Genomic DNA, 24,546 nt, shown 5'->3' with positions numbered 1-24,546 from the left:
TCTAATGAATAATTTCGACAAACACGCAAAGAAAATGGAAAATTTTGTTCAACCAGCTAGTTAGTAATAACTAGGCTTGCTCTGATTTTAGATATTTTGAGTATTGACGATTAAAACACTAGTTTCGCAACTGAGTCTAAAAAAAGACTCAAAACAGCGCTTACTCACCGAACAAGAGATTCCTGAGTCCACATTTGAGCGTGTCCACGTGAGGGTGGATCATGCATTTTCGCTCGAACAACACGACTTTGTGCATCATCCGCGGACACGATTGACCCCTATGTCTCTTGGTGATTGGCACACCTCATGCGCACAATGAACATTTTTAAATTCGTCTAAAGCGACACACGATCAACGCCGGCTGTCAAAACACACTGCACAGTGCCACTGTCAACTAAGTGAATCCGGTGGTTTTTCGGCCGCGTGCTGTCCAAAACCGAGTCGTCAGTCGGAAAGTGTCGGCGGCCGAAATCTGCCTAAGCATAATCGCACTGCAGTTCAAGGGGTAGACACGGCACGCCGCATTTTACGTGCACGGATTCTAGGAGTGGACTGAAAATTGGAGAGTCGCTCTATTGCTTGCCAACTGATGATTCCGCCGCCTCCCCTTGTTATTTTCGTCTCTCTGTGTGTCGTGCAAACACACGGAGCTCACCACCGTGGCCTACGAGAGAGCTCATGAGATAGACTTCTTCTTGGATTTGTGCGCCAACCAGAATTTAAAATATATGCTAGAAGGAATTTAGTTTGAGGTCACGTCGATTAAACTGTTTTTGCGTGAGATTTTTTCAATCCACTATCGGCATTGGATATTTTTTAGAAAACACGCTCTTGCAAAATTTCAAAATCACGGAGTGAAAATTGAATGGCAAAACATGCTCAAGTTATTCATTTTAAAACCCGCATAAGGGTATTTAATTAAAAATTATCCTCAAGGCCTTCAATAAAATGAGCGAGTTTTGTCGTTTCCTCATTACAGCTTTGATCGTCCCAAGCTGATTATTCAATTAAAGTCAGATTTCGACAGGAGTGTGTGTTGCAATAATTATACCCTTCTTTTCTTTGCCTGAACCAGTCACTATCTCAGAAGCTTTCCTTTTTGCTAGAATAAGATATTTTTATGGCCAAGTTTTCAGAAGCGATAGAAATTTAAAATTAACAAATATTACAATTGATTTGAGGAATTAATTAGATAATTGATTAATCAATTTGTGTTTTCAATTTTCAACCCATTTTATTTGTCTCTTAGCATGGTAATACATACAGGTGAAGATTATCTCACAATATATTCCATCTAATTGCAAATTACAAACACAATATATAATAGAAAAATAAACATACATCAATATCATATGTCTTTAACGAAAGAGAAAAAATACTCTTGGGAAGAGTAAAATTCATGCTTGTACAAAAAAGCTTTCGATGCTACTTGTAAGTTTAAATTAGAATAAGTCGCTACAAGCTTACATTATTGAATTATTTGTATTTAAAAACTGGTTTTGATTTTAGTTTAAAAATTGGTACAAAAAAACGCAATATAATCCTGTTGTAAAGCAATACGGTTTCTTTCTTATTTGATCCTTTCCTTTGATGCACAAAGCACAGAATAAAATATGAACTTTAAAGTGCTGCAGTGAGGCTTTAACTATCGTGGCTTTAAAAATGCTCTTGCATTTGAAGTGATACCACTCGCTTTTCTATAGTTAATTTTTATTTCAAGCATTCCTTCCCCAAATTCATGGAACTTGCCAGAGCCAGTGCAGGTACGTATGTTGTGTATTTTTTGTGAGGCTATATGGGATCATGAGATCAAAAGTCAAACAATAACAGTCGAGCAAACAAAAATATTGTTGAACTCGGACGGTGTCGAATTCATATGATCTGAATTATCGTGTGCAGTGCTAATTGCACGTACACACAGGCGATGAAAGCAAAAGCACCTGAGGCTGAGCAGTTTCTCTCACTCCGAGCAAGGAAGTGCTGCTGACAAGAGGGAAGAGTAGGAGACCAACACAGACAACAGGGACTCGACATTGGACCTGAGTGGCGGCATCAAATAAGAGCGGACGGTCAGTGCGCTGGAGAAATCAGTCACGTCAGTGCAGCGCAGCGCTGGGGTTTCTCTTGTTTTACTCAATTGAGCATTTTTACTCTCAGTTTTAATTAGAAATGGCTGACACTGCTACGCGATATACCACTTCGGCCACGAATGGGAAAATTCCAGATCTACCCCCAAAGCACCAGGTTTGTTTTTTTAATTTTTCTTCGTTCATGATTGGTTTTGTCTAAATTGTATTTTAGCCGCTAAATTAGTCCAAGTTTTCAAAGTATTAAAACTATAGCAGCATAAAAAACTTTCTGTTATATTCGAATTTTTTAAGTGGGGAAATGAGATATTATTATATACCACTGCTTTTTATATATATTTGTTTTACTTTATTCTAAGCTAGACAGTGAAGAATCATTGACAGCACGTCGAGAAATAATAACTTAATTATTATTTTAGAATGGGGCATCTGTTGATAATTCCACAGAAGAGGATCCGTGGTGCAATGCATCGAATCCACACCAACTACACTTTGAGGACATAACATCGGCCGCCTTCAAAGTGAAAAACGGTATCTTGGTCACACCATGCATGGTACACTTAAAATTGTTTTATTTCAACAGTGAAATGATGTCATTTTTTCTATTCAGAAATCGCATTTATCGGCGTTGACTGGAATGGAAATTTTCCTCAAAAAGGACTTCTTGCAGTACACTGGAAGGTTAAAGATTTGAAAATTTCTCAATAGCTTTTAAGGCTTCTTCCCAGAGGAAAAAGTTCACGTTAAAATTTATCTTTGTTAAACAAAAACACCGTAAACATTTTATTCAATTTCCAGTTTTAAAGAGCGTGGTGCCAGTTACGCGCTGCTGATGCTGCCAGAGGAGCAGAAGAGGAAGGGCGTGATTTCAGCCTCGCTGGGCAACCACGCACTGGCCCTTTGTTACCACGGCAAGCGTCTCAACATCCCTGTAACCGTGGTCATGCCCATCGTGGCCCCCATCATGAAGATCCAAAGCTGCCAGCAGTTGGGCGCCAACGTTGTTGTTCAGGGACACGACATGGGCGAAGCTAAGCAGATCGCCATGCGACTCAGCAAGGAGCGAGGACTCGTTTACATCAACGGGTAAAAATCCATAATTTTGATAATTTCATCAATTTTATGGGAGAGATGAATTTCTCTTGCCAGTCTAAACAGCAGGCTTACTGTACTGCAATATTTTACGCCAGTGTTATTCACTGTTAGCTTTTTGTATGTTTTATAGGGCTGGGTATCTCCCGGGGAGTTTCCCAAACTGGCAGTGCAGTGGTTTTTTGCGGTATTTGCCAATTATGTGCGGTTTGTTGCACGTCATGGGTATATGATGAACAAAATGTCCTATATAGAGAGGGAATGGGTTTTAGGTTCTTGGTTGACTCAAAAACCCATGCCATGGGTTTTTGAGTTTTTAAACATTTTACGTGTAATTTTTCATGAGCGGGAGAAACTATAGCTGCAAAAACCCGCTTAATACCCATGCCCAGCCCTGACTTTTTTCGCATGGCTTTCACTCAACTTGAAAATAACTAGCATTTTTTACGATGATTTGTCGAAATAATATTTAAATATAACGTGCACTCCAAATTATAATTAAATTTATACGTTTTTTTTTGTAATGCGACAAGTTTCAAAATATATCTCCATTTTCTCAAAAAAATTAAATTATTTCAAAATAATAATAATAATAATAATTTAACCCAAATCAACCCATCCCTGCGCAGGTATGACCACCCTCACATCATGGCTGGCCAAGGAACACTCGGCCTGGAGGTGGTGGAACAAGTGGCCAATATTGATGCCATCATTGTCCCAGTTGGGGGCGGTGGACTGATTGCCGGAGTAGCTCTTGCCATCAAAACACTGCACCCCAATGTTAAAGTCATCGTAAGTCACAGAAAAAAACACCCGTCAGAATAAAAATGATTTCTCTCAAACCAGGGAGTGGAATCGGAACGATGCGCCAGCTTTACGGCAGCCATAAAGGCTGGAAAGCCGGTGCCAGTGCCCATTCAGTCAACATTGGCGGACGGTTTGGCTGTTCCAATGGTTGGCTACAACGCCTTCATCACAGCGGCCCCTCTCATTGACAAATTGGTGGGTGGTGAATTAAGAATTATTTCTTTTTACACAGATCAATGGTGTTCAAAGACGACGACATAATATTCTATTCAGATCCTTGGAATTTTAAACGCTGGAAGGATATTGATTTTTATCATAATGCATAGAAAAATACAGCTTTGTAATTTTTTTAACCAAACTCGCCAAAATCAGTAAAATATGCACTGAACGGTTGAATAAAAATTCATAATGCAGCAACTAAATTTCTCCAAAACTGTAAATGATTAGAAAGTAATCTGTCAACAGCTGCACACATGGAGATTGATTTGCGTAAATAACTGATCAAATGCAAATCATTAAAAAAATAATAATAATAATATCTCTCAAAAGGTGGTTGTGAAAGAAGAATGGATCGCCATGGCAATTCTGCGGTTGGTCGAGCTGGAAAAGTGCGTCGTTGAAGGTGCCGGTGCGTCAGGACTGGCAGCGATTCTGGCCGGACACTTGGACGAGTTCAAAGGAAAACGGTTGAAAATTTAATTGATAATCAATTCCAGTTAAAATAAAAGAAGTGGTCATTCAGGGTCGTGATTCCCCTTTGCGGCGGAAACATCGACACAACGATTCTTGGCCGCTGTTTGGAGCGTGGATTGGCCGTCGATGGCCGCCTGCACAAGTTCACAGTCACCGTCAGCGACAGACCAGGAGGCATTGCCGAATTGACAAAGCTTTTGTCCGGCATGGGCGTCTCCATCAAGGACATCATCCATGAACGCGCATGGATCACCTCAGATATTTTCAGCGTACAGGTGAGAATTTGGCTAGTAAGCCAAATTAGACAGATTAATACATAATAGCAGCAATACATTCACTACGGCTTGGATTTTTTTTAATTATTTAATGTAATTGCTTACACAAATTGATTTGAATGATTTTTAATCTTAAGTCCTTTTGACCAAACTGTATGGTAAAGAGGAATGAAAATTCTGGTAAAATTTAAAGAGAATGACTGCTGATCAGAAACACTTCATACCAAGTGCACCAAATTTCCCAAAGATTGTATTTTTATCTCTTGATAGATAATGGCAAAATGCAAATCGCAATCCTTCGGCGAATTGAATTAGATAAAAAAACTGTTAAAATAACTTCAGAATTAAAAATTTTAATCAATCTTAATGTGCAAGAATTTTTAAATATTCACTCTACATCCGGTTTCAGGTGAAGGTAGTTTGTGAAACAAGAGACGTGAAGCACGGCAAGCAGTTGATGAGCGCCCTGAGCGAAAACTACACCAACGTGCATTTTGATGACAACGTATTTTACGGAGAAATCCCTAGCCCCCTGAATGAGAATGGCAACAGCGTGTCAGCTGGCAAACACTAACCCTGGTCAGTTGGACTGGACAAACATTATGCTTCACAAAACAAAACTAACGATTGTAACTTAATAAAATTTAATGCAAATCAGTAAAAATGGGAGTCTTAGCTATCACATTTCACTGGTAGGCGAGCACTGATTTCAGCTCTGGGTCAGTCGTGGCTATTTCTTGGCTGAACTCCATGCCTTGCAGGTAGAGAGAAGGTCCTACTGCCCTGATGCGGGCACTGCCAAGGCACTCATCCCCCAAGTAGAACACAGCAAACTAAAATTCAGAAATCAATGTTGTAAAATAAGAAATTCAAGCTTTATATAACTTATTTTTCTTTGCAAAAATTTCGCGAAATTTTAAATTTTTTAACAAGAAGGATAAAAATCTTATTGAGTTTTTGTTGTGATTTTTGCAAGGAATTTCCCAGACGTCGATCAGCTGTTAAACTGAAAAATTGTGTCCTTCAATATCAACAATATTTTCAGATGAGATAAAGCAAAGGGAATTTGACTGATCAGACCAGGAAAGAAAAATGAACTATCTGTAAGGTGACCACGTGACCCAAAATTAGCCGGCTGGCGCGGCGAGGCTGGCTGAGTCTAGCTATTCTGGTTTTAAAGGTCAAGGCAAAGGAACAATACACACCTGTCCAGGTGCGAAGCCCCTGAGGAAGGTGTTCAGTTTAACTGTGAGGGTGTTGCTTTGCGTTCTGCAGATTGAGCAGTCAAGCAAAGCATTCGTGTTCTGGGACCTAAACTTGCATTTCAGAACTCCTTCGGACAACTGGCTGTCCACCTGCTGGCTTATCCAGTGCGGCTCGGTTGTAAAGAATAAGTCAGAATACAACGAAGGATGATTCGTTCCTGGAGCCTGAGTAACAAATAAAAATACCGTAGAATTAGGTGTGATATCAGAACTTGGAACAAACCACTAAAATGCGCTGGGTGTCCTTATTTTTATCAACTACAAAATAAGAGTGTTTCCTTCCAGGCAACTTGCAGTTTTGACCAATTGTGTAATGATGGATGCCTGTATGTTCTCCGACTGGCTCATGGGTCGTTATATCAACAAACTTGCCAGGCACAGGATTCAGGTACTAAAAAAGCTATGAATTTATCTTCAATGAGCGGATTCAGTACAAAAAAATACCTGATCAATGAAAATTTGGAACTTGCGATTTCCAATAAAACAGATTCCAGTGCTCTCTTCCTTTTTGGCAATTCGCTCTAGTCCATTCTGCTCAGCGATCTTTTTGACCTCGCACTTTTTAAGATTCGCCAAGGGAAACATAACTTTCTTTAGGTCTTCTCGGTGGACTTGGCTCAAAAACAATGTTTGATCTTTAACCAAATCTGTAGGCAGCAGTAATCGCACATCTAGAATTAAGAAGTTCTCGATTTAAAAATTTTAATTCAAATATTAACAAAACTCATAGACGTACCATCACTTTTTGAGTAGTTTTGTAGAAAGCTGCCATGAGAAGTGTTGGCATAGTGACCAGTGGCGATTGCATCAGCGCCAAGTTGACGGAAAGCGTGTTTTTTAAAGCAGTCAAATTTAACGAATCTATTGCAGAGGATATCTGGATTTGGTGTCCAACCCTCAGAATATTCTTTAATCAAGTCGGAAAACACGAAGTTCCAGTATTCCTTGACAAAGTTGACATGTTTGAGGGAGATCTGCAACTTTTTGCAAACCCATTCAGCGTCTTCAGCGTCTTTTTCACCGTGGCAAAAGCCTGATTCTTCGTGGCCATCCCAGTTTTTCATGTATAGCCCATGCACTTCAAATCCTAAAAAATTGAATTTTATATAATTCGGACAATTTATCATTACAATACAAAAATTAGAATACACTTTTTTATCCTTTTTGTACAGAACACAATAAAATTATTATTTTCGTACCTTTTTGCTTAAGCAAAAGGGCTGCCACAGAACTGTCCACACCCCCTGACATCCCCACGACGACCCGTCGAAATAAACCACTCATTTTCACACTTTTTCTGCACTGCCTTGTCTGACCGCCGAAGTTATTATTTTTCTACAACCAGCATTATTTAATTTTATGATAGATCCACACAAACATGTGTTTTTGAAATCATGAGGTGCCGCCTGGTGCTACCATCTGGCGACTATTATATACCTTGCTGCTCTTTAAACATTTGATTGGCATGTTGCATAACTACGCAGGAGATTTTTTTCTCTCGCCGCTCGCATGGCAGACGGCGCCGCACGCATATAATTTCTTATGCTCTTCAGTTTATTATCAATATGATAGTCAAGATAACAGAGATGAGGTTCAATTCTATATTGCTCATAGCCTTTTGAAGGTTTCAGTTTTTTGCTCTTCAAAGGCCACGTTTGCTTAGTTTACTGTGATATATTTCTGAAAAATAAAGAGGCGTTTGATGTTATATCTCCACTGCTTGGCGCATTCATCATCGAGTTTATTTTTCTCTATATACTATATTTATTCATATAATAACATTGTTTTCAGGTTTTTAACCTTTTCAATCAATGAATCATTTTATCAGCAATGATATACACTAAGTCGTTTTTTAAATTGATAAAATTCTCAAATGACAATATGACCTGGAATTACGTTTTTCATATTCACATTTCTTTTTCCATTTTCATATCATATCTGCAGCCAAAGACCTGCTTTATTTTCCCCCACGTTCATCAAACGCTAAGCATTTTTGTAACATTCTCTGTACATATTATAATTATAATATAATTGTGTCCATCACCATCTTGGGCCAAGAAGGCAAATTTCTGGAGGGATAAACAACACCACATGATCAGCAAAAGGAGTCGCTTGAGCTCTCATCTTGTACAACGTAAAAATAATTCCAAAAAACGTGTGTTCGGCTCCATATCCAAACTCTTTGTTTTTTAAGTACTTTGTACTTCTTGGGTATACATCTTCTTTTCACACCCCATCTCGCAGTATATTTATTTTATACAAGATTTAATATACATTATTCCCAAAAGTCAACAGAAAAAGAAACTCGTATCAACAAAAACAATATAACACAGACTAGACTTAACGTAAAAACGATAAAAATAAACAATTTGTCATGTGAATATTAAGTGATTAACAGCAATAGCACGTTATTCCGCTCTTCAACCTCAGGTCGTCTTCGTGTCTCGGATCACAATTGTTTTGCTCAGGCGGCCACCTGCTGCACGCAATCCCTGGCGTAGTGGCCCATTTCCCCGCAGTTGTAGCATTTCATCCGGGTCCCACCAGAGCAGTTTCGGGCGATGTGGCCGCGACCATTGCACCTGGGAAAACGACGGCAAAATTCATTTCTGCGCATGAGGCTTATCCTCAAGGGCAACATACTCCATGACCCGATTAATAAAATTTTACGCAGCAGAGCACATCAAGCCGCATATCGATCATGACTAAATTTTATATCTTTATTATTTTACGATGTTACTTATGCAAAATTCATACACTGCTTTTAAATTGGGTTACCACGTCTTCATCTAGATTTTTCTATTTCAGCAAATAATCGTGTCTCAAATTTTAAATTCAATAAATGGAAAAGTGAAAGCTGGCTATTATTCTTTACTTCAATCAATGAACAAAATTAAGTTAAAATATTTTCCTTGGCGCTCAAAGTTAATTTTAAGTCACTGGAAAAAAGATGGCAATTTCAAAACATTTTTGCAGACAGATTGCTACACCTTGGATTAAATTTTAAACAGCAAAATCCTTTATTTTATATTTTATACACTTTCACACTTTCATAAAAATCATGCCAAGAGAAAATTTTTCCTTTCAAATTACCTGAAGCAGACAATATCCTCTTCAGCGCCTTCAGTGCTTGGACAGTCTTTGGAGATGTGGCCAAGGCTGCTGCAAAGGTAGCACTTTTTCTCCTCTTGCTCTCCACTGGGACAGTCGACCGAAATGTGGCCGATTTTTCCGCAGGCGTAACACTGAATGCCAAATGAAGCATTACAATTAAGTTATCGAAAATAGGGAAATTAAGGCTAACTATATTTTACTAAAAAAATAGCCATATCAATGAGAGAAAACATGAAACAAAATAACATTTTTTTATATCCACAAAATATTTCGTGCTCAAAATGATTCATTTAAAAGATAACATATTTTACTTATGACCTTTAAAAATTAACTGAACTGAAAACATGACTCATAGTCAGATGATAATTTGGAAACATATACCACGGGACAGAAATATTAATTGTTTTTACTATAGTTAGCAGTTACAAACCAGAGAAGATGACATAAATAGCAATTAATTGTACTATAATTTTTATATTCCCAGATTGATTAAATATTTTTTCTCACCTTCCTGTCATCCTGCTCGCACTCGCGGCTGATGTGTCCGCCCTGTCCACAGACGTAGCACGTCTTCCTGATGTCCGGACACTCCCTGGCTATGTGTCCCATCTTGTTGCAGTTGTAGCAGGATGCTGTGTGCCAAACGTGATAATTGCAGGGGATGCATTTAGAACGCGAGGAGAAATTAAATTACGTTCGTCAGGACTCTGCTGGCATTCTTTGGCAATGTGTCCGACTCCGTTGCATCGGTAGCACCTGTCCTCCTCCTCCTTGCAGTCGCGGGCGAAGTGGCCGAACCGGTTGCACTTGTAGCATTTCTCTGTGTGCACAAAACCAAAATCAGCTAGGAAATTTGCTATAAAATTTTTGAAATTGTGGAAGGCACCTCCAGAATAGTTTTTTTAATTAATGGTTTGATCGAATTATATTTTATATTTGGACCATAAAGAAAGATATCCCGCTTTCGCTTTCCCACTATATTAAATTTGAATTTGAGACACGACTATTTGCTGCAATAGAAAAATTTAGATCAAGACGTGTTAATTCAACGGAAAAAGTAATTAATAAAAGATTAACAATGAAACTGTAATCTCAATTAATCCATATCTTTATGGAACTAATCGACGCATTTTTTCAGCCTAATTCTTTTTTATCAAAAGCAATTATTATTGCCTTTAGACGAGCATATAAAAGCTGAGCAAAAACGCAACACTTCTAAAGTTTGTCAACATTTTTTATTGCAGCAACCCCCTACGCAGACACATTCTAACAGTTAAATGCATTTTGCTTTATATCTAGCTACATTTTAAACTCAAAATCACTTCCATTGAAGCCGCTTGATTAAAATCGTAAAAATCATTTCAAACTATGGTATTAAAAATGGAGAATATATTTTGAAATTAATGTATTTTTTTTTTGTAAATTTGACTCCAGCTCAAAAATGTAAGCTGACAAGATGAATGAATCTCCGATTTTTATTTTTATGGACTTAATTTTTATTAGTTTTGCAAGGTATTTAATTGGACTATTTTTAAATCCCATTTAGAGCTAACAACACGGTAAAAACGCAAAACATCACATTAAGTCAACTTCAAAAACATCATCTTCGAGCCAAAAAGTAATAAATCAATTAAAAAATATAGTAATTTTAACTGTCGCCGTTTCAAAGAAACATCAGGCTATTTTTATTTTTCAATTTACGATATTTACCATTTAAACCACTACAAAATCTAATGGAATGAAGTGTGGCCAATTTTACAACATGATCAAAATTTTTCTGAGGCGCGCAGCAAAGATTTAAGAAAAAATTGCGGTTTGGCGAGTGTCTCAAATGCAGTACAGTAATGATCGGTGCGGAGCCGAGGGCAGGCAAAGGGTATTCGGATGCGAGAGGGACGGAGGCGGGGTGGAGGTGGGGGTGAGCACCATTGATAAAATACGGACCCTTGCCTCCAGCTGCTCGGCCCCTGGCGCCCAGCGGTGCCCTGTTGTTGGGGCACTCGCGGGCAAAGTGGCCCGGTCGGTTGCACTTGTAGCACACGCTGGCGTTCATGGCGCCGCCACACGCAGCCGAATCGCGGCGCCGCGATTCCCCAAAAGCTGCGAGTCGATCGCCGAATTTCGCCACTCACGCATTCAGATGAGAGCGCACGAGTCACGTGACGCAGTCCGCGGTCCGAGCGCCCTGCCACCTTCCGGTTGGAGAACTAGTCTTTTCGGTTGTTCGGTTCGCGCCCAACTCGCACCCGCCTGCAGAGATGTAGATGGCAGATCGGCCTTTAATTCAAATTAGATCGACAGATTAATCGAGTCGCCGGCGATCGCTCCGTTTGATTTTTAATGTTTGCCTTTTGGGTGTGATTATGAGCACTACTTGAAATTATGTTATCTATAGCTAGATTAAAAATTTGTTTTCTCATTACTTCAACAAAAAAACTTTAAAAGATTGAGGTATGAACAACAACTTCACTTGCATTTTTCTGAAAGCCCCCACAGCAATAATTCAAAAAACAATAATTTGAAAGTTTTCCCGCAACTTTGAACATTTGTTTACTTTCATTATAGATGAGCATAAATAAATATATAATATAAATAAATACTGTATAATAGATGTGGATACTAAATGTTGGACGAAAAATAAAAATATCAATTTTAGTGCCCCTAAAGTTCACAAATATTAGCAGATTTAACAAAAAATAAAATATTATTATTTATTTGTCCCAAAATATGATTTTATAGGGGTTAGAGAGGGAACCGGGACGGGTTTTTGATTCCATCTCCCGTCCTTGTCCCGAAATATAAAATTCGTCCCGTCCCTCAAAGAATCCCTCAGGGACGGGAATCCCTGTCCCTGGTCCCCTCTCTAGTAGGGGAAAACACAAAATTATTAATTAAGCTTGTTTATTTATCATCTAACAATAAGTCAAAGAAAAGTGTTATTCATAGGTTTATAATTTGTTAGAAGGTGTTGTCGGCAAAAACGACATATACTGATGATAAGGAAAAATATATTTTTCATCAGTTATCTAATCAATTATTTTTAAGTGGCTCATGTGGCGTGTTCAGTTTGTTACGTCGTAAGAAAAAAACATTAACTGATAATTATTGTCTTAAAATTTTGACTCAGCAAGAGTGTCAAAATTTTTGCCTTGTACTTTTTAAATTAAACCTTGACATAATTTTTTATTGGGCACGGAACAATTCTTAAATTTTTCAATCGCTTGTGCGCTCAGGAAGCGAAAAATATATGTAAATTGCAAGAAGAGTTCCATAACAGAATCAAATTGGAACATTGGTATGTAAAACAATTTCGGCTGGTTCCAAGCTTTATCTACAAACCTGGCTATTGAAATACCAAATTGTATCTTAATAAAATATGGTAGAAATTGTTATATTTCATTCCTGATATCTACAATCATATATTTATCGAATTTTTAAAATCCTTTTACTTTTGCTAGCAGCCGGTAAAAAAGGTCAAAAATTAAAAAGTGCAAGAGAAAAAATGTTTTCCGGCCCTTAGGGCCGTTAAGCTCAATCAAAATTCACGTTTAAAATAATGTCAGCCGCGCCAGCCGCTGATGAAAATGGCCCATCACCGCTGGGCTAAATATTCGGCTAAGCCGGTCCTGGCAGCCGCCACCTTAAATCTTGCGGCTGAGACGCTGATTGTGAGACCTCAAAAAATTATTAATCTTAATGTTTTTCCCCCTGTACATTCCCGCCACTGGGGTTCCCGTGACAATGTAGCTCCAACATTTGATCACAGGTGGCGCTAATCGTGTAGCTGCGTCAAGCGACGCGAAATCGATGGAGGGGAGTACCACAGGAAAACATTTCAAAACTTTCAGAAGTTCTAATTTTCTCTGTGAATTTGGATGCCCGGCCAGTAGAACGGCCCAGAAAAGGTAAGGATAAGCTTTGTTTTGTTGTAAATTGTACCCAAAATTTAGATTGAAACACGCTTTGGTGTTTTTTCGCCGAGACTATTAGATATAAGGCCGTTTTCCGTTCGAAAAAGCAACTTATAATGGGCCTCGTGACCTCATATTATTCCGTATCCAAGCGCCATTGCTGTGACGTGACGCGTTAAAATACATTCACTTTGCCTTACTGGTATGATACTGGGAGGCCTTCATGCAAAGCCAGGGGCCTTACAATCAAATATTATTCCTATTCGATTCAATATTAAAATTTCGCATACATAGGCTGTAGTGGCTAACTTCTGGTAACTAATGTCTCAAGTGATAACGTAAGCTTTCACAAACTCGTGGACGGTGTGTTATTAATTTAATCAATATATAATTATTTTGCAGCACAGGACAAAATTGTATCTTTTATTAATTCATACGTCATCTCTTAATTCAGATCGTCCAATCAGACACAATGAAATGATAAGAATTTTTGATTTGAATGGTATAGTTGGAATTTTTGGTGAGAGTGCATCGCAAAGTATGTAAGGAATCCATCCATTCATTCGACAAATCACTCGTAGAATTCCACCATTAATCTTTGTCTTGCTGTCTGCATCTGTATAATTGTGTTGAGCTCAGTATTTCATTAAGGGGAGTATGTAAAACCGAGTTATTTGTAGCCCAAAACTTAGTACGGCAAAGAGCACGTGGCACAATATGGTTTAGTTACAGTTCCTGCCGGGCTACACATCTCGCCAGATCTTATTAGATTCCCTTATAAAATTAGGGGTGGCGAAAACTCTAACTCGGCGTCGAAAACTGTACATAATTGATCCATGTGTTTGAACGTGCTTTACTTGAAAAGTCCAGAAATTGGTGCTAGAGGCTAACGCAAAGGTTTCGATCCACTTTTAAAGATAAGTTTTTGTGTAATATTTGGAAATTGTAAGTTAACAAAATTTAAGTTTCAAAATATTGTGAAACAGTCAGTTATGAAATGCAGGGTTGCAAAACACCCCGCATTCGTTTGAAAAAAATGCAGTGCGCTGGTTTTTACAAATTATAATTTCGGGCAAAATTCCCGGTACGAAGTAACATTGTGTTTTTTTATGAATTTTCAACAAATTTTATTTCATTTGACCGTGATCATTGCTTTAAATAAAATACTAAAATGTAAGATATTATTTAAAATCCAACTTATTGCAGGCCTACATCATTTTTCATTATTATGGAGGTGATTAAAGGCATTTTTTGCAATTCTTGCTTACGAATAGGTAAAAATTGACTGGCCAAAAACCAAGGACAAACAGGGTGGCGGGTGGTAAGAAAATGCAACGCTTGTTAAGCAATAGCGACAAAAAACAGTTCTTGGGAAAGGAGAGATGATCAGATTTTAAAAGAATTTTCCTCGAGGCCAAGGCCCTATTACCTCCCCTCTCCCAACACGAATGCCAGATGTAGTTCTGATATTTGCCGCAGCTGGTCGTTTTCTCTATAGCAGGCAACGCAGGCAAGCATCTCTGTTTACACTCTGGCAACACAGCGCTTTGCCCCTTGTGGTCGAAATCGTCCAAACCTCGATTTACCAGTTCAACCGACAGCCGAATAACAAACGCTGCGCTGCCTGCTGCTCTATTCCCTGGATTGGCTTATTGCGCACAATTTAAGACAGACAGGGAGGGGATCTGCATCCTGCCTTCTGCTCGCTCTGCTATGTTATGGTCTAGAATGACATGACATGAATGAGTCACGAAGTTTCTCTCCCAATGGTCCTTGAATGGGGGGATTCCTTAAGCCCAGCCTTCAGAGCCTGAAGTTAAAACTTCAATGCTCAACGGAATTTCCTCAATGAAATCATTTTGAATATATAAAATTGGTTTTTTAATTGTTGTTCAAGTAATGCTTTACAGAAAATTTGAAAAATCCATTTTACATTTATTTAAAAGTTGGAAAAAGCTACATAATGTCAAGGTTGCTGCTCAAATTTTTGAAAAAAATTAGCGCTGAAGTTTGCTTGCTTTGTTGGAAATCATGATTTATTTCTCCAGTCTCCAGAAGGGGAATTTAGCTATTAAATCGCACGTCATTGGATAGATCGCGACTAGACGAATCGAAATCAAGCGAAAACCCGTTTAATTTTTCGAGAAAATCTAAAATATAATTGTCCTGTGGGTCTGATTTCATTATTGCAAAATAATCTCAATTTTTGGCACTACTTAACAAAATTACTAGTCCCAAAACTATTTATTATTATAATATTCTTGTTTACGTTCCTGAAAAAAATTCCTGAAAAATGATAACTTTTAACAATTTCACATTTGGCGGGCTGTGCCTTTATCATCGTTCCCCTATGGAATTCGTAACTCCTCCGCGCTATTGTATGGTGAAACTCGAGCCTTTCTCAGAAAATGTTTGACAAAGCTGTGGCTTAAAATTTCTCTACGACGTAAGGAAAGAAAAACTCTCCTTGCTACGACGTACATTGCAAACCAACTTAAAATATTTTCCAGAACAATCCACATCTTTGCCAATAAGAATAAATGACCACAATTAGTTGGAAAGTTTTGCAACAACAATGCCTACACACCGTCCAATCATGTGAAGGAGGAAATAAATGCAGCCGTTTATAGTAATTCGTCTGAGCTCATTGGCAACGACGTCACTCTCATTGATGGGCGGAATCGACTCTAGAACTGGTCGTCCGAGTAAAATGACATGTGTAACCTCCATTCATTACTACGTATTTTTTTCCACTCAACTGCAACTGGGTTATCAATCGGCTCCACTACCTTGACGGCTTTTTCCAAAAATGACGTCCTTGATTGTTGTTTACTCGCGCAGCTGCATTCCTTTCGTTATCTGACGCCAGTCTGGAAGCGAGCTATTGCTTCTCTCTTGATCATTCGCTCGCCTTCAAGAATTTACTGGACTGTGTGATTCTTTGAAGTGTTGTAATGCTCTTGTAGCAGGTATCATACAGTATAAGAATAAATTTTTGCAATTATTGAAGAACCTGCTACAAGAGCATACATAGGGACATTACATGGTTTCATTTTAAATAAAAATTAGTCTCACTGGGAGGCATTTAAAAAATTTGCGCCACTCATAGTGATAATTATAAAAAGACCACTAGTGCGACTAACAAGAGTTAATTTTCAAACATCAATGATATTATTTATCCTTTTTATGCCTATTTCAATGCTTAAATTATAACTGTCTAAATTTTTTAAAACTTTTAACTAAATCTGAAGATAAAATCAATTGATATTGCATTGATGTTAACGCTCTAATTCTCCGATTGGGATAGTTTCCGAGGCCTCTAATAGACGGAGTCACCGTTCTTTTACAATTTTCTGTTGATTGCGCTGCTCGTTCAGGTTTTATCTCGTTTTTGTGCACACTTGACGTTGAAATATTTGATATGATGTGTGCTAAAAAACTAATTGTAAGCCATAGCCGTTCGCGATTTAAATCTAAATAAAAACTATTTTCTTTCACTTTTACTTTTGGTTTTTAGCACGCCAATTGGGATCTTTTTCGCCAAGAACGCGTGGAAGTACGATTGAATTTGCAATCGCTAAATTTTTAAATGAATGGTGGTACTAACTATATACAGCTCTTCCAATTGATGTATTTTTTAAATTAACAATTATTTTTTTAGAAAGTAACATAAAGGGTTTTATGCAATTATCAATCAACCTTTTTAAACAAGATTTATATTTTATGAAATTATTGAATTTTTAGTGTAATCCAATTTAATATTTTGCAAATGGAAGGGTTTTCTGATTACTGTTAAATTTAGTTCCATTGATTTGTTTGGATAAATGCTCAATCAGTAAACAAGGATATTTTACATTAAAAACATCATTGTAACGCGCTCAAATTGATAACTACAGTTTAATCTCAATTCCCAATGACGTAAAACTAATGCTAAAGCGGTATAAAGGAAAAGATTAAACTTCCGCTGGAATTTTTTCTTATCGCTCACATTTATTTCCTCATTTCGAAACAAAAAAGATGAGAAGAAACATAGAATTGTAATTGCCTGTTTCTGCGGAGTGTTCTTCGGTCTCGTCATTGTAAGAGATACAGGTGATAAACCACATTAATCTATTTGCTTGGAGTAAAGACAGTTCGTATGAGTGACGTTCTCTCTGGAATGAGGAAAGTTCACTGCACGATTTCTGTGTGTTATCTAGTCTCTCGTAAAAACTGCAGTCATATTGGTTTTTCGAAGTACTTGGACACGAAATAATGTCGATCGGTATAAAGGAAATCGGAAGGCTAAGACTTATTTTGGCTGTTGTTACGTCAGTGATTCGAGAATGAGCCACCTTGTGCTCCGAATTCGGCTAAACTCTTTAAAAGAATTTGCTGCGAATTTTTCCTTAAGTGTTAGCAGGCGACGCGCAATATTTGTCCTTGACGGGTGATTTCGAAAACACCACGAAGTGCTCATGCCCATGTATTTACATCCCAATGAGCGCGTGACTCTGACGTAACAGCTCGTGCACGGAAAACGATGATGCATTCATGAATGCACCGCAGACTCCCCTCGCTGGCCTCCGCCAGCCAGCTGCGTGCCTAGTACAAAAATACAACCAAAACAAAAAAACACAAAGGTTGCCAGGTGCAGAACGGAGAGAGACTCAAACACAGCTGTCCCGTTTTTATTTGGTCAATATGTATATAAATACAACAATATTGATTAAATTGTCAATATTTGTTTATTTCAAATTGCGTTTTTGCTTTCAATAATTGGAGGACACGCAACAGCCAGAATACTGATTTCATTCGTAATTTGAAATTATCTTGTCAAGGTATGAACCAAAGAATACTCTTAGCTAGCTTTTTACAAACACATAATCTCAAGCGGCCGGTCTACTTGATATGAAGGACTTTGAGATCAAAAATTATTTAGTAAATGTATTTCATCAGCGTTTGTTAAAGCTAAATATATACATTTTCTTAGACAAAAACACAACGTTTGACTTCAAACAAATTACTGACCATGCACTATTCATCAAAAGCATGTGTTATTATGAAAACTATATTGCTGATTCTTAAGTAAATCTAAATAAAACCACGATGAAGTGAGCTTGTGATTAAAATTTAAATAATTTAAATTTTAAATAAGCTTTAGACCTTTTCAAGACGATTGTTAGATTAATGTTGGAGAGTTTTGGTCGATTCAGGCTGTTTAAGGTGACTTCTCGTTTGAAGATCTTTTTTAATTCCTATTTTACTTGTAATCATGATTGACATTATAACCGCTTCGATCACATCAATGGTTCCATGAGTTTGGGCCTTGACTTCCTTAATAATTGTTGCAGTCTGGTTAAATTTGCGGTGTTTTTATCGAGACACCGGTTTTCGTTAGAAGGTTTTATCTTTAAACGGACAAATCTTGTAAACCAAAAGAGATACTGGCTGAAAAAATGAGTATCTGACAACCCTATATATAGTGAGACGTGACATAACTCTCGTCTGATGTGAGAGCATGAGAACGGTTTTCCTACTGCTGCCTTCCTCTCCTTTATGCATTTAGTTTTCCCCACCACTCACTCGTTATTTTGGTGTGCGTCTCACCAGCTTCCTTTGACGCGTAGTCTGCAATTCAGTACGCGCGAAGCTACGTATACAGTTAAGATTATGGTGGTGCGTGATAGGAGATAGTAGAGTATAAATCCACGCACACTGACGATGAAATCATTTCGTCGAACGTTGGCCGAAGGCGAGCCCAAGCCCAAGGAGTTGATGTCGGTCGAGCTGGACTCGGTAATCAAATTTTTTTTATATTAATTGATATGGTCTCTCATAATTTTTCTGATAATGTCCCTTCACTTGACTCTATTGTGATTGTCATTATCATTTTAAAGATGATAATAATGCATTGTATTTAAAGGCTCCTCTCTCAATCTTTGCCAAACAATTGTGTTAACATAAGAACCAGAAGGTTCAATTTTAAGCACTGCAATATTGATTTTGAACGAAATTGAGTTTCTTTCAAAATCAATATTGCAATTTGTGCTAATTGAAGAAGATCATCTTTGTATAATCTAAAACTAAGGAAGCCAGCGCCAGCTAAGGTAGATTCAATTTTTTCTCCGCCTCTTAGTTAGTTCTTGTGGCTAATCTTTACAGTGTCATTTCGTCGATTATGAGGGTTCAAAGTTTGAGTTAATAATCTTAACGACAGACAGCTGATTCACAGCTGTCTCATTGTTCAAGAATTGCGATTTTGAAACACTTGCGCGTGACATGCAATCGTTTCATTTGCACGTGACAAAATTTCAAACTAGAAATGCGTCGATTGTTGTTACTTTTTTGGGCTGAAACCGAATTCCAAAGTTTTCGAGCGGTTGCTAGGTGTGCGATTGAGCAAACACTCGACACAGTTTTATCAGCCACAGTTTGCGTTCAGGGTGGAGTTGATTACTTTGATCTCAGGATGAGATACGAGATAAACGTAAGCCAACCAAGCTATTGCTGACACAAAATTTTGGGAAATACGCCAAACCATTATCGACGATCTCTTAAAAATTGTCTACTGTTATCATACTACTAAAATAGAGCTACATGATCTGGTAGTCAGGACGGAAATTTTTAAAACATAATTTCAAACCGTTTATTAACCATTAACCAATTTAGTCTAAAATCTGAGAACCTTTCGTAAATATTCGCTATAAATGTAAACTAAAACGTTGAATCCCTAGTAGAGACATTATTATTTGGTAAATTTAAGAACATAGATTTTACTTTCATAGGACCAAAATCGGCTGGGATATTTTCGTTTTGAAAAAGGCAAGGGTTTTCTATATAACTTAAAATAGATTTTTGTGTGATTCAGTGAGACTTAAAACAAAGTGGTTTTTCCTATTATTTTTGTGCTGGCCTCCAAACCAATATATCTTTTAAATTCTGAATAAGGAAGTTACCTTCTGGATGAAGACTTTTGATTGGACCAGCAAAATATTTTAGCGTTAGTCACTTTCAAAAGGAGACTTAAGAGCAAGATAAGGGGTTGTTTTCCTATTTTTAGGCCACTGAAAATCATTAAACACGGAACAATATTGTTTTCGTTGCTTAGCGCTAGTGTCGTGTTTTTGAAAACAACTCGAGCTGGCTATTTCTATAGAAAGCTTACACCAGTCGAGCTTTAGCTGTTGGTTGAGAAAGAGCTATATTTCGAAACTTCCGAATTTCGACATTTGTTGCCAACTGGTGACTGCCTGCTCTTGCGACTGAGTTTTAAGCAATAGCTACAGTGCGTCCCCCTTTTTTGTTTGCTACCCTGCGAACAAGTGAACTAACGAAGGACGCTCCTTGTTGTTACAGATGGTCAGCCACTCGGAGGAGTCGAGAGAGCAGCATGGGGAGACAATGACGCCGCCTGGTTCGCCCCCGCGCCGCCTATTCGGACGCTGCGAGTCGGCCGAGTCGTCCAGCTCGACCGACTCCTCCAGCGGCGTGAGCAGTGGCAGCCCGTCGCCGCCACCCAGCATCCCCGAGACATCGTGGGATCCGCGGCTTAACTTGAAGTCGGCGCTGCACCGCATGCTCACTTTCCCGGTCAACTTGGACCTGAAGCTGCGCCTGGACATCGCCTCGCTGGCTGGCGTTGGCTTCTTCTGGCGGGATGGCCGCCTTGAGTGCTTCAAGTGCGGCCTCCAGGAGGGGATCATCGGCTGGCAAGACCTAACTCGTCACCAAATCCAGATCAAGCACTACGACTGCACGCATCCCTGCGAAGACGACATCCCGGAAACTCGCCGGTCTACTTTCTACCACTACGAGGCCCACCGTCTCCTCTCCTTTTATCAGAATAGAGGGTGCGTTTTCAATTTTCTTAACGTTCAGAGTATGACAATTTTTGTCTGGGTTGTTTGGAATTTGAACCTGTTAAAAAATTAAGGGAAGAAAATCACACTTAATGCAGAACAATTTTCCCCCAATATCTTGACAACGATTTGTTTTGAAGGTTTGTCAGGAATTTAGTCTGTCTCATAAGCCGCAGGAATTCATCACTTAATAGGTCAAATTAAAAGACGAAATTATTCTTAAGTTTTAATGCAACCTTGGTTTAGTCTCATAAGTTATAATTTTTGTAAGAAAATGAATTATATTTTGCAATTGTAGTTTGATCCATCTTAATTCTAATATTTATGGTTTAATTGCTTTCGCTAACAATAACGTACCTTTTAAAACTATCTAATGGATATCTCATTTTGTGTGTTTAGATGGGATTGTACATTCGTGGAGCCAGCTGAGCTAGCCAAGAACGGCTTCTACTACACTGGTAGAGGCGACGTGTGCAAATGCCACTTTTGCAAGCTGGAGGTGAACAACTGGGAGGCCGGAGACACTCCCGCTGGCGAGCACCAAAAGTGGAACAAGGACTGTCCATTCCTGATGGGCCGCCCAGTCGGAAACTTTGAATTGGGAGGCGAAGTTGTCCAGAAGAGGGAGACTCCGCCTAGTCTCGAGATCCGACCCTTCGCCAGGGCAGAAAACGATCAACGTAAGATCCTTTGATTGCTGCAATTTTAACGATGTTTAAGAGGAAATCTCTTTTGAATAAGATTTTACCTATTTCACATCTGTTATATATAGTTAGAGTCCATAAATTCCTATGAAGGTAAAATGTGAATTTTAATATCATTTGAATTTTTAATCAATTTTATTCAATTCTTTTACAAAAACATCATAAGCAAAGCTAATAATTTTTACACCTTTTTTGCAGGTCCGTGCTTGAAGCCCGACATAATCCCAAGAACCCTCAACGGTGATCACAGTGTCTATCCTGAAATGAAAAGCGAGGAAGCCCGCCTGAAATCTTTTACAAACTGGCCGGCGGACAAGAAGCAGAAGCCGAAAGACCTTGCAGAAGCTGGATTCTTCTACAGGGGCGACGGCGACGAGTGCATTTGCTTTGATTGTGGCGGTGGACTTACCGGCTGGGAGGACAAAGACGAGCCATGGGTTATGCACGCCAAGTGGTTTTCAGAGTGCACCTACCTTCGAAAGCAGCAAAGTTCCTCCTTCATCACCGCCGTTAACAGGGTGCACAAGCCAATCCTGTCATTGAAGGTATTAAATAATTTCAAGCTCTTATTCAGTTTTTACTAATTTTCTTTCTGCTTTCAGGATTTCCAGGAAGCTCTTAAGAGAACGAGTGAAGAACTCGAGCAAAGAAAAAAGTTGGCAGAGTTGAACTTTAATTCGCAGCCTGTGTGTTAAAATTAAGGTTGATCCTCCATTAGTTATGTGTCGTATTACTGTCCTAAAGCGAACACGAGCTGTGCTAACCCAATAACGTTCTCATAAATTTAAGTTGGAACTCTTGCACTTCTGATTAGGCGTAACGATATCTGTGATTTGCTTTGGGCCATAAAATAGGGCATTAAGGAGACCTAAATGTTGTGTGTATGTCCGGCGTGATTGGTGTATACTGTATGCGGTTCTTCGTACAAAATTTTCATCTGTAAATACTCGTATCCATCAAGTTTTAATATTTTCTCATCATGCACATTTTGAGCATTCTATACCAAAAGAATTCAAAGGTTATGTCTGTAACTCAAGTCTTTTGATAGCTACACCAATAAAATCGTACAATACTTGAAATATTATTTAGTTGCTTTTCATTGTTTGTCCTCGTCCCCTGTGTGTGATATATCTCGTCTGATGAGAATTCTATACATGCTTCATATTTCCAAAGATAAACCTAAATTCCCATTATACTCGTCAACGCAAAAGGTCTTATTATTTTACTGAGAAAATCTAAACACTACACATGATTGTAATTCGAGATAATGGTATTTGAGTCTTGATTAAATTGGCGCACATCTTTTTTTTTTTGGGGGGGGGGGGGAGAAAATTTGAACACGAGAACATTCTAAGTCATAGAGTCCAAATTTTCCTACTAGTACTAACAAAACTTAGCTAGACAGTCAGTTACCTATTTATTTTGATCTATGTTTGAAAACTTCGTGATTAATATAATATCTTAACAGAGTAATGGCATGCCCAAAGATTAATTATTTAGTTGGTGAAAACTATTTTTAGCTTGGCTATTCAATTTGCTTATTTGATATATATTCATAGTTGACCTTAACAAGAATAGTAATTCCTAGAAATATGTTTATTAAATTTGAATCTTTTGAAAATTTCTCAGATGCTAAAGACTCCAATGATTCAAATCCTTAAAAGTTTATTTTATTGAGAAATTTATCAAAATTAGTTGAAATGATGGAATAAGCTTGAGAGTGAAAGTAAAAGTCTGCTTGGTTTGTATGCGCTTTCTATTTATAATTGATTTACAAAAATTTTCTACGACCAACAAGGTTTAAAATAAGAAGTAAATGTGTTCATTTTCACAAAAAATTTCAAATCACTGAAACAACAGCTCTTCTTGTTCTCTTAAAAATCAGCTTAAGTTTCCAACACAATAATTTCTCACAATTTTATCTGTTACATTTCAGACCGCGTCGACTCAATCTTGTCAGACGAAAACCGGATTTGCCAAGAAAATATACAAAGAAAAGCGCTGCTAGGGAGGAAAAATGTTCTTCACTGCACTTATCGGATTTTTCTTTTTAACTTTATTGCTGGGAATGCAACTGGAATGTGCGTGCAAATCGTGTCCTTGCCGCAGCAAGAGGATCGTTCACTCTCCGCCTCCTGAGACGGCCACCTCCCGCCACTGCGGAAGTGGCGGAGACGCTGCTTCCGGGGGTGCCTCCTCGGACGCCTCATCCTCTTGGCTCTCCTCGGGAATTGTCTCGGAGTCGGACAGCAGCGAAATGGAGCTGAGAAGCGGCTCATCCTCCAGCTCGCCACCTGGCCTCAGGACCAGGTAGGTCAGCAGGTCGGAAAGCGACACCACTCCGATCACCTTATCCTCGTCGTCCACGATCACCAGTCGATGCACCTGCAGTTCGGATAACGTTAGGCGGGACAAAATTGAACAGATTATAAAAAACTGCATGCATAAAAACAAAATGTCTAACATTCTGACAAGGAAACTGTTAGGATTCTAAAATTTCGTAATTATCGATTTCATAATGTAAACAAACTTTCGCGGATAAAATTTTTGGTTTGAATTTTTCGTTTTTACGGTGCTTTAAAAACTACAAATATTTATAGAATTTGATTTTAAATTACGAATTTTATTCAATTTAGGTGGATTTTGGTCTAAAAACCACATCTGAAGAAAATTATTGATTGATAAGTCTTTCATGGCAGTCTGAAAAGTTCTGTCTGATACTGCTGATAAAAATCTAACAAATTTAAAAATTAGAAT

General features: G+C 38.3%; 6 protein-coding genes across 12 annotated transcripts in view; 2 read left to right on the top strand and 4 right to left on the bottom strand.

The window, feature by feature from the left end:
* Positions 1–651, bottom strand: part of LOC135944909 (rho guanine nucleotide exchange factor 3-like) — a 47,833-nt gene extending 47,182 nt beyond the window's left edge. Inside the window, exon 1 of the mRNA XM_065492138.1 lies at positions 169–651. Coding sequence (XP_065348210.1) covers positions 169–259 — 91 coding nt within the window. The 5' untranslated portion in view covers positions 260–651. The remainder of the gene's footprint in view (positions 1–168) is intronic.
* Positions 652–1,920: 1,269 nt separating this feature from the next.
* Srr (Serine racemase) lies at positions 1,921–5,618 on the top strand. 3 transcript variants are annotated; one of them, XM_065492142.1, is made up of 10 exons: positions 1,921–2,069; positions 2,168–2,244; positions 2,507–2,641; positions 2,698–2,768; positions 2,886–3,173; positions 3,809–3,971; positions 4,026–4,181; positions 4,536–4,672; positions 4,729–4,954; positions 5,364–5,618. In XM_065492142.1, the coding sequence occupies exons 2-10, from the start codon at positions 2,170–2,172 to the stop codon at positions 5,526–5,528; spliced, it is 1,416 nt and encodes a 471-aa protein (XP_065348214.1). In that variant the 5' UTR covers positions 1,921–2,069; positions 2,168–2,169; the 3' UTR covers positions 5,529–5,618. The 3 variants fall into 3 exon arrangements, with proteins under 3 accessions (XP_065348214.1, XP_065348215.1, XP_065348216.1); XM_065492143.1 differs by having other exon boundaries at positions 1,933–2,069; positions 2,158–2,244; XM_065492144.1 differs by having other exon boundaries at positions 1,934–2,117.
* Positions 5,582–7,589, bottom strand: LOC135944913 (mitochondrial tRNA-specific 2-thiouridylase 1). The gene is made up of 6 exons (XM_065492145.1): positions 7,419–7,589; positions 6,956–7,306; positions 6,664–6,890; positions 6,443–6,610; positions 6,160–6,384; positions 5,582–5,787 (listed from the first exon to the last, which is right to left on the bottom strand). The coding sequence occupies exons 1-6, from the start codon at positions 7,501–7,503 to the stop codon at positions 5,641–5,643; spliced, it is 1,203 nt and encodes a 400-aa protein (XP_065348217.1). The 5' UTR covers positions 7,504–7,589; the 3' UTR covers positions 5,582–5,640.
* A 338-nt stretch (positions 7,590–7,927) lies between these two features.
* Positions 7,928–11,512, bottom strand: LOC135945570 (CCHC-type zinc finger nucleic acid binding protein-like). Its single transcript, XM_065493346.1, has 5 exons — positions 11,278–11,512; positions 10,028–10,153; positions 9,841–9,965; positions 9,313–9,464; positions 7,928–8,801 (listed from the first exon to the last, which is right to left on the bottom strand). Exons 1-5 carry the CDS (start codon positions 11,384–11,386, stop codon positions 8,684–8,686), a joined length of 630 nt encoding a protein of 209 aa, XP_065349418.1. The 5' UTR covers positions 11,387–11,512; the 3' UTR covers positions 7,928–8,683.
* Positions 11,513–13,089: 1,577 nt separating this feature from the next.
* LOC135945568 (E3 ubiquitin-protein ligase XIAP-like) lies at positions 13,090–24,539 on the top strand. Of its 3 annotated transcripts, XM_065493342.1 has the most exons (6): positions 18,854–19,022; positions 20,583–21,076; positions 21,485–21,765; positions 21,988–22,334; positions 22,392–22,491; positions 23,726–24,539. In XM_065493342.1, the coding sequence occupies exons 1-5, from the start codon at positions 18,948–18,950 to the stop codon at positions 22,482–22,484; spliced, it is 1,290 nt and encodes a 429-aa protein (XP_065349414.1). In that variant the 5' UTR covers positions 18,854–18,947; the 3' UTR covers positions 22,485–22,491; positions 23,726–24,539. The 3 variants fall into 3 exon arrangements, with proteins under 3 accessions (XP_065349416.1, XP_065349414.1, XP_065349413.1); XM_065493344.1 differs by lacking the exons at positions 18,854–19,022; positions 23,726–24,539 and adding an exon at positions 13,090–13,238 and having other exon boundaries at positions 22,392–22,873; XM_065493341.1 differs by lacking the exon at positions 23,726–24,539 and having other exon boundaries at positions 22,392–22,873.
* SNF4Agamma (SNF4/AMP-activated protein kinase gamma subunit) overlaps positions 23,528–24,546 on the bottom strand; it is a 39,862-nt gene continuing 38,843 nt past the window's right edge. For all 3 annotated transcript variants that reach the window (XM_065493338.1, XM_065493340.1, XM_065493339.1), the window contains one exon: positions 23,528–24,174. In XM_065493338.1, coding sequence (XP_065349410.1) covers positions 23,911–24,174 — 264 coding nt within the window. In that variant the 3' untranslated portion in view covers positions 23,528–23,910. The remainder of the gene's footprint in view (positions 24,175–24,546) is intronic.

The sequence above is a fragment of the Cloeon dipterum genome, chromosome X, assembly GCF_949628265.1.
Source record: "Cloeon dipterum chromosome X, ieCloDipt1.1, whole genome shotgun sequence".
In the NCBI taxonomy this organism is placed as follows: domain Eukaryota; kingdom Metazoa; phylum Arthropoda; class Insecta; order Ephemeroptera; family Baetidae; genus Cloeon; species Cloeon dipterum.
This window is presented reverse-complemented; position numbering and strand designations above follow the sequence as displayed.